Source organism: Limulus polyphemus, unplaced genomic scaffold, assembly GCF_000517525.1.
Source record: "Limulus polyphemus unplaced genomic scaffold, Limulus_polyphemus-2.1.2 Scaffold5150, whole genome shotgun sequence".
NCBI classification, from domain to species: Eukaryota; Metazoa; Arthropoda; class Merostomata; order Xiphosura; family Limulidae; genus Limulus; species Limulus polyphemus.
Genome location: NW_013670760.1, coordinates 1 through 9355, shown reverse-complemented (window position 1 = coordinate 9355; position 9355 = coordinate 1). Strand labels below are relative to the sequence as shown.

The window sequence follows — 9355 nt, the reverse complement described above, 5'->3', positions numbered from 1 at the left end:
TAGACTACATAATGGGTTACATATGGGCAACAGAAGCTAAGTGTGAGGGTAGGCAAGGCAAAATGTAAAAACTGCCAAAAAAAAACCAATCTCAACAGTAGGCACTTTCTGTTATCCCCTACTCAATGTATTGCAAGAGGCTAGTCAAAAACCACATGAGAGAGGAGGGTGTGGAATATCATACTGAAAGATGGACATATCAGGCAAACATAAAATGGAAGATATAGAGTCTCCAGGATCACAAAGAGGCAAAGAAGTGGAAATCACAATTGAACTGGTGAAAGATGGGCAATGACAAAAACCTGGGAAGGGGTGCTGTGAAATTCAGACAGCACCCTGAGAAGAAGATGAAAAGGAGGATAAGTATATATAAAGAGGGTGGATCAATTCAGACTCAAAGAGAAATTCTACCAGGGTTATGGAATGTGAGACTGGTGACCAAAAAAGCGGAAACTTGGTGTAGAGATGAGTCACAAACACATTGATAAGAAGACTCACAAAGTGAAACTAAAACTATGGGAGATGAAAGGACCACTCTGTTGGAAAGATTCAATTCAGGTGAGCCAGCTGATCTGCAACATTTTCAAAGTTCCCAGAATCTGAAAGTCCAATAACTGGATGTTGTTGTCATGAGCCCAAAAGTGGAGCTCGAGAACAAGAAAGAGAGGTTGCAAGAGTGAGTACCTACTTGCCAGTTGATGTAAGAAAAAATGACAGTATAGCTGCTGAAACAGATCAAAACAAAAGATGGTGGCAAGTCCATCAAGCTGCCCACATCTCAAAGACACTGACATGGAAAAACAGATTGACAGGAGAACAAACACTGAAAATGGTAAAGGTATCCAAAACTGCACTCCACCCAGCTAGAGAGGCACACATGAATAGGTTTAGGTCTGAGTAGGGTGGAGAAAGATGAATGTTTAGCATTGAATGGAAATGTTTGAGCCACCACAAAAATGAGAGGTACAGAGATAAAGGTAGAGAAACAAGAGAAGTCAGTCGATTACAGGGTATAATCGACTGATATGCCAGAATCCACTGAAAAGGACACAAAATAATTGAAATATCCCAAAGAAAAGACACGAGAGCCTTGGAAATCAGAAACTCTATATCTCATAAATGTAAAGGAAAAGGTTCAGCCCAGCCAGAAAATGAAGTGATAAAGACACCCAAATGAATCAGATACTAAATGGCAGTCAATACTGACTTAAGAAACTGACCAGCCTACCCAAATAAGCAGGCTTCCAAAGGAATAGAGAAATTGTAGCAGATGGTGCTTCTTATGACAGAGTTAGGAGTTGCCAAGTGTCCATATAGTGATGGAAATGCAGACCCAAAAAGTGTGTTCTCAGTATTAATGCCCTCAGACCTTTGACGAAAACAAGACAGGTGTGAATTTGAAAGGCCAAAAAAAAAGCTCCCAAGAGTAAACTTGCAGGGCCCAATGGTCTCTTGCAAAATGAGTCCACAAGTAAACAAAGTGTAAGAGCCAAGCCTCCACAGGAGCAAAACTGAGTGGTGGTTCCAGAAACAACTGATCACCGAGCTCACAATGGCTGTCCTCTTGACAAGGTGAACACTAGGAAGGGGTCACAGGACAAGGAATTCCCCCAAAATAATCTGCATGAGTGATGTCTTATGGAGTTCCCTAAGATAAAAGTGAGGGAGTCTTACTCCAGAAAACAAAGCACACTGATGATGCAAGTCCAAGAAAGAAAGACAGCAAGTGAACTTGGCAGCAGTTGAATAAGAAAACAGGGCAGCATGAACAGGCCAGTGTGATCTTCTTCAGTAAAGCTGCCAGGGTAGTGATGCAGAACTTCAGAAGGAAAGAGTAGAGAGGACAGCAAGCTAAAAAGATGAGTAAGCAAAGGTTGAATAAGAGTGGATTTCTGGGTAAAAGAAAGTCAAAGTATGAAATGAAAATCCTCAAGCTGATAGAGGTGATTCAAGGGATAGAAGCACTATAAAAGAGAAAAAATACCAACTACAGGCCAAAGAGAAGGAGTCTTAAATTTGAGGAGGACATGGAAACTGAGTCTACATGAAGCATAGACTGAAAGAATCTGCAATAATTCAACACATAGGTGAAGGAGGAAGATGGAAAAAAAAATGTACGAGTTGAGGAACATGCAAAAAAATCACCCGAGAAACAAAACAGAACCAGCCAAGTGATGTACAGTGGTGATAACATTGCTCATCAGAGTAACTCTAGTCATCATTTAAAGAAAATAAGACAATTTCTATTGAGGAGTCTGGTCTTTGGGATGTTTCAGAAATATATGGATATGAGGAATCATATTCAATAAGACCCATAAAACTAAATTCAAGAATGTAGTAATATTATTGTTATTATTTATCTATGTATTTATTATTTTTTTATAGCAGGTTTGACATATCCATGACACTTAGACCTTGATCATTTTCATGTTTACAAACTGAAGAATACACTGGGCTGAAGACAATGGGGTATATTCCTGTAACAAAACCCCATTATGGACTTTGGAACATGTGTCCCACCATTTCATAATTTAGTTAAGAGAAGAAATTAAATTAATGTAAGAAAAACATAATTCATGTTAGAAGCTTACTGAAATTAATTTTAAACAGTCGTGTCTTTCTTTCTTATAATCAATAAAATAAAGGTAAGAAAGGTACAATGTTGAATGTTAACTAAAATGCTAAAACCTGTACTTTATAATGGAAAAAAACCCACAACTGCTACTGCAGTGCCAAGGAAAAGAATAACTTTTTGGTATGCACAAAATGCTCAAGGTAGGTACTGTACATGGAGGATTTGTTACCCTCCTACATACTGATGGAAGGGTATAGTCTAATAGTGACTACATTAAAGACTGGCACTGCACATTATTACTTGTAAGGATAGAAGCTACATTCAAAGGATTGGCAAACACAAACTAACTTTTCACCAGTGGTACAAGGTATTAGCTATCTGTTCTGTGCAGAGGTGAGTAGCATTTCTGAAGTGAATATAAATCAGAAATATTTAGTCTGACCACTATTAGAGCTGATCAGTGACTATGTCTTGTAATTGAAACCAAAAAGGAATTCAATATTTCAAAAATTCTAGACTGAAAAATACATAGTTATGTCTGAGGTCACAGTCTCTTGTTTTCTAATGCAGATGAGCCCAAATGATAGAAGAGCAGATTGATTAGGGAATTAAGCTAAAAGAAAATGCCTAATTACAAGATTATAAAATTCAGAAGTAGAATAGAGAATGCCACAATTTATTAAAATACTGAAATCAAGAAGTTACTATTGAAGCTAAGAAAGATTATTAAAGTACTTTGGCTAAAAACAAAAAAGGTGACTTCAAGGGGTTTTATGTTTACATCAGCTCCAAAGAGCATTAATAATATGGTCATTTAAAATATTTTAAAGAGAACATGGTTGAAGTGATAAAAAAGGTTTTTGAAATAACTTAAATGATGAAGGAGAAGAAATTCCCAAGCTGACCAATTTCTTTAAAAGTGGGAAAAATATTTTGTAAAATTCTACTTACAATGAAATATCTGCTTTATAAAAGTTTGAAAGAGTTCTAAAGAATAAAGCTCCTAACCCTGAAGAGTTATTCTAAAACCACAGACAAAGATAAAGAATAAGCTGGGGTTTAATTATCTATTGTTTTTAGAAGTCTCTTCACACAGTGGGTATTCATGATAACTGAAGTAGTGCCAATAAGATTCTTATTTCAAAGAGAAAAATGGAGAATCCAGGAAACTATAGGATTACAAAGTTGAACTTCTGTTGTCAGAACTCATTTAGAAAAGCATTATTAAAGATTTCCAATGATTTCAGAAAAGGATTTCTTGTACTATCAAATTTTAATTTTTTATATAGCGCTTCTATAATATATGATGGAACTTTTGATGTTGTATATTCTGAATTTCAGAAAAACTTTATTAAGACCTCACTAGTGATTAATTGGTAAGTTGGATGTTTATGGATTTGGTGTAAAATTTGAAAAGTGGGTAGAAAAACTGACTTACTGCAGCAATAAGATTTTTTCTAATTAAGAGAATGTAAATAGTGGAGCCCATTTTTTGGCCACTTGTTTTCATTATTTCAGCTTTTTAGAGAGTAATAAATATACTCCCAAATTTGCTGATGAAATTAAGATCCCGAGAATAACTGATCCTATTGGGAATACTTCTCTTGTTAAAAAAATGACGGCCTTAGTGATTGGTCCATTGTATGGAAAACAACTATAATATTAAAAACTGTAAAGTTATGTACTTGGGGTATGGAAGTAAAGAAATGATCCAGTTTTTGTGTGAGAATTTATATTTGGGTAAAAAGAAAGATGTTACATTTTTTAAAAAGCACCAAAGATCTTGACTGAACTATTTTGTTTTGGGGAAAAGAATAAACAAGAATCTTGAGCTTATTGTAAAAACTTTGAGGAAGACACATTTGAAGAAGTTTATGCAGGTTTGAGAGGACAAAATATTAGAAAAAGTATAATGATATCCTGAGAGAATGACACCTAGTTGAAGTGATTTAAGATACAAGAAAAAGGTTAAAGTTCTGGCCTATTTACTTTGGTGACAGTAGTGCAAAGTAATTCAAATACATTTGGTTTTGGTATTGAACATTATTTGGATTTAAAAAGTGGTAACAATTTTAAGCTTTGGAATCCTGAATACAGTCTTATTCATTGACAAAATTATTTTTGGATTAGTTAAAAACTCAAAAATGTAACATGTATATATATATATATGCCATTAGTCAATATTTTTTAAGTTTCTTTGATATGTTTAGATGCAAAGAGTTACATTTAACTTGAATTTGATATTTCAGTTACTTGTTTTAGTGGGTGAGAGGTTATCTTGATGAACTGAATGACCTTTTGCATCATGTTATTTATATACTTGGCTATACAGTCCTCGAAATTAAGACATCAAATCCATGGCAAAAAGATTTTACTTTATGTGCATTAATCATGACAACACCATGGCAAATGCTGTTATCCATTCTGAAGAGTGGGGGTGCAAGTCAAGCATCATCACCAATGTAACAGAAAAACTTACATTTGTTTCATATAGATTAAATATTTTTGGTGAAATCATAAAATTTTGCTCTGTCGGAAGAAGTGTCTAAAATATGTCAAATTATTGAAAATTTAAAGTAATAAATTTCACTTTCCCCTCCAACACGAAAACATGCAATAATCAAAAATGAAAATAAACATGATTTAACAGAGTGTAAGTTGTTTCATTAACAAAGCTAATACAGGTACTAAGCATGGAATTATCAATATTTTCAGTGATCTGCGTGAAATATCAAAATACATAATAAAATTATAAGTGGAAACTTGATTTGCAATGTTACCTACCTATACCTTTTCCTTGACCTTTCCTCATACATTTTACATGTATGTAGCAAGATCAGATATATCAGATGCCTGGCTTCTGGGATCACCCTTTATAGCAATCTACTAAATTCAGTCCTAACTGGCATCTCAAATTGGGCAAAGTGAGGTGTTTGTATCATTAATATTCTAGTTATTTTCAATAGTTTCATTTTTCTATAAAATCTTAATCTTTGAAGTTATTCACAGAAAGAAATTAGAGGGAAAACATTTTACAAGTTTTTTCTTTTCTTAGAATGGCATTTTGTTTGCTATTGTTTTTGATGTTTATCACAAAAGTCATGGTTTTTCCGACAGCTTTTCCATATGCCTTATCTAATTTTAAAGACTGCTATATTTTCAACTATTCTTTTTGTTACACTAGAGTATTATGGGTAGAAAAACCTCAAGTTTTAAGTACATAAGCTCAAAAACCAACTAGTCGAAACATATTTTTTATTTGACATGCCCAAGTCTAGTTACAAGTTTTGCTGAGACATCCTATAGTGAAAATTCTTTAACTTTGTACAAACCTTTACTGGAAATTTAATTTCAAAACATTTCTCTAGTTCATACCATTTCAACCTTCAATTCCAAACCCTTATCTAATCCTATCCATTATGGCACGAAATCACAAGTGTTGCTGCAATACCACTATTTTTTTAAATTAAAGGTAACTGATGAACAACTTATGCAAGTACACAAATAACAATCCTACAACAAGTCATGTATTTGATTTCTATCATGCTGAAGATAATTTAACACTTACAGCTCAAGGCAATAGTTCTGTTCCTTATATTATATGTAACTTGTAAGTGGCATCATGTTTAAGAAAATTCATTTTTCTTACAGGAAACAAAGGTGGAGGTTCCAAAGTTGGTGCAGGTAATGCTTCTCCTCTTCCAAATCCTAAGGCTTCAACATTAATGTTCATTCCTCGCCCACGGCCCCGCCCACGACCCGCCATTTTTTTCTTGTTGTTGTTGTGTATTGAGGTTACTTAGCAGTTCTTTGCTACAGAAATCTTTACTCTGTAGAACAAAGTTATTTTTATTTTCACAGTAATATAGTAACATTTATAAAATCATACTCTAGAATACTAAAAATAATAATTATCTGTTACTTTTATATTAAGTAATAATGAAGAAAAATACATTTTACACCAAAGAAATAAGAAAACATGCTTTAATTACTTTCCAACTTTAATAAAGAATCTGCTGAATTACCTTCATATAAGGAATATTTTTTAACAAAAATTCTCTATAAATTTGATCTGATTTCCTTTACTAAAACTTGTAACACAGTAACAGAACTTGGCAATAAAAACAAACAATTATGAATATTATAACAATAATATTAGTTTTCCCTTACTTCTCTTTTTGCCATTAATTGGTTTTTACCCTCTTACCAACAAAGCTCTTGCTATGTTGAAATTGTTTCAGGATATTTCCTTACCAATAGGCAATACTTATCACTCTAGCTCTTTTACTTACTATTTTACTACTGCTAGTATTACCACTAGTGATATTGTATTGACTGCTACTTAAAATCCCAATTTTCAATACTTTATCTCGGATTCTTTACTCTACTCTGTTTCTTTCACTTTCATCATTTAGATAACCAGCTGTTTTTCCCACTCTCATGCTTAGTATCAAATAAAATCTCATGGTTACCTCCATCCTATCACTGTACCACCGCTAGTAACACTAACAGTAATTCACTGACTGAATAGGAGTTTTGTGGTGTGAAAATGAAATGGCAGAATGGCTCAATACTAAAGAATAGAAAGACTCAGAGAGGAAGATTAATATTGGTTTTATATTATAGTCTACTGTTACCTTACCGGCTTACCCAAGTTACCTGGACTTTACTCTTTACAGTCGTCTGCAACTGCAAGTTGCAACAGTAAAAGTTACAAGTTTGAAGCCAATTTCAATTTTCAGCACGCTACAGTAAAGTTTAAAATTTAAATTTAACACCGCATTATTAATACTTGTTAATTTTATTTGTACTTTATAAGTTTGAAGTGAAAACAGACAAATGTTATCTTTACCTAGTCTAAATATCTTTTCATTAAGCGCTGTCTTACTGCTATTGCTAATGTATTTCGCTCTTTGAAGTTTGACAAACTTTTATTCGTAAATATCTAACAAAAACATCAGTCTCAAAATTCTTCGCATCTCCCATGCTATTACCGCTTCGGTTGTGACGACCATGGCTATTAACCGGTTCTATTCAATATTTACAAATTTTAAAGTTATGAAACACAAAATCAATAATATAACACTTATCTTTATTACATCACTTAATTGATAATATATCGATTTTACTATTAATTCCATCTTTACTGTTTACAGCGATATTTAGAGAAGTTCTTAATAAAACTGAAAGTTTCATGCAAATTTGCTTCAACTATATAATGACAAAGGACTATAGATATTTAAAAAATACCACCACAAATTTTTCCTGAAATTGTCACACGTGATAATCAGATAGCACATATTTTTAACAGAGAGAAAAAAAAAGGAAGGCCTGTAGCTACCGTTAAATGATGAAAACCTTACAAAGTAAACAGAGTTTTACTCATAAAAATTATTAAAATACTATATTAACTTTCGAAACCATCATAAATTTATTACATGTGGTAAGTCAAAATAAAGAATAATTTTATAAAATAATTGGGTGTCCGCATTGCCGTTTACCCACTATGGGACATTCAACAAACTTAAGTAACACATATGTTTTAGGAATTAAAATTGAGTTTTGTTTTTGTTTTATTTTTGTTTTATTTTCCATTTGAAGCACTTCACTACTGATATATTTAATACAAGCTGAAATACCCGTCAACTGGCGGGGAATGTTTAAACTTAATTTAAACAATGTAAGTTTATCAACAATTATATATTTCAAAGTAATAACTTGAACATAAACTTTATCTCAAAATTTTAAAACTATAACAAAGCTTCTTTATAAACAACATTTGCAGATTGCTTTCCATCTACCAACAAATAAAGATTTTGAGGTGATCCAACCCTTAAACACCCTACATCTCACTGATCATGGGAAAAGCATTGTTGTTTGAGAAACAATCCAGCAACTTTAATACTTTGGCATTGAATCCATTTAAAATATTCAACAGTGTCTAAAGCGTCAACCTGCCAAGATTGTTTGAGATTGACTCAATAGGCTGCGAGTAATTAACCAACATGCTTTACAAAATAGAAATAGGGTTAATTTTCACTCCTTTGGACACCCCATATAGTTCATAGTGTTTACATACAAATTTTGGTTGAGATTGGCCCAATAGGCTCGGAGGAGTTAGGGAGCAAACAAACTCACATTTCATCTTTATATATATATATATAGATATGCATCACATTCATTATTTCAAGAAAAGAATAAAGAAAAAAGAGAAAAACTGCATTGTCATTTACTAGCTTGAGTTTTTAAAATTAAGCAAACACATTCCACTTTCAAAACCACCCAATATTCGTACTAGTTGCATAAAGTTTTATTGCAGAAGACAAAAAAAAATAGATATCTCTAATATTGTTTAACCACTAGAGAGCGTCACTCTAGTTAATTGATACAAAGATTGTACAAAGCTATATCAAAATAAAAGTCCCATCTTAAGATTAATATATCCGCTTATCATGTAAAATTACATTGCTTTAAACTATAATCACAACCTTGATGGAAGTCAAGTAAGTATTTGTTACGTCTCCGTTTGTTAATTAACTTTCCGTAACTTCGTTCCGACGAAACTTGCGACACAAGTTCTTTACTTAATAAAACTGGTTTATTCTTTCCGAATACAACTTTACCGATACATTCAACTTCAACAATCGCGCTAAACAAACGCTATAACAACAAACGTCAATAATACTTCTGACCGCAGATCAATTACTCACTGTCTATACACACATTATTCCCCCTCTTATATATACCCGACCACCCATATCCAGCAAATACTAGAGCATT

General features: G+C 32.9%; 1 protein-coding gene across 6 annotated transcripts in view; it reads right to left on the bottom strand.

Annotated features, from left to right (window-relative positions):
• The window catches only part of LOC106472192 (DNA-directed RNA polymerase III subunit RPC7-like), a 24499-nt gene extending 16904 nt beyond the window's left edge, over nucleotides 1-7595 (bottom strand). The window contains exons 1-2 of one of the 6 annotated variants that reach the window (XM_022400799.1): nucleotides 7428-7595; nucleotides 6225-6405 (exon numbers count right to left, since the gene is read on the bottom strand). In XM_022400799.1, coding sequence (XP_022256507.1) covers nucleotides 6225-6341 — 117 coding nt within the window. In that variant the 5' untranslated portion in view covers nucleotides 6342-6405; nucleotides 7428-7595. Of the gene's footprint in view, nucleotides 1-6224; nucleotides 6406-6745; nucleotides 6767-7047; nucleotides 7067-7217; nucleotides 7405-7427 lie in introns of those variants that run through there. The other 5 variants (XM_013932819.2, XM_022400800.1, XM_022400801.1 and 2 more) reach the window with 5 other exon arrangements.
• Nucleotides 7596-9355: the final 1760 nt, after the last annotated feature.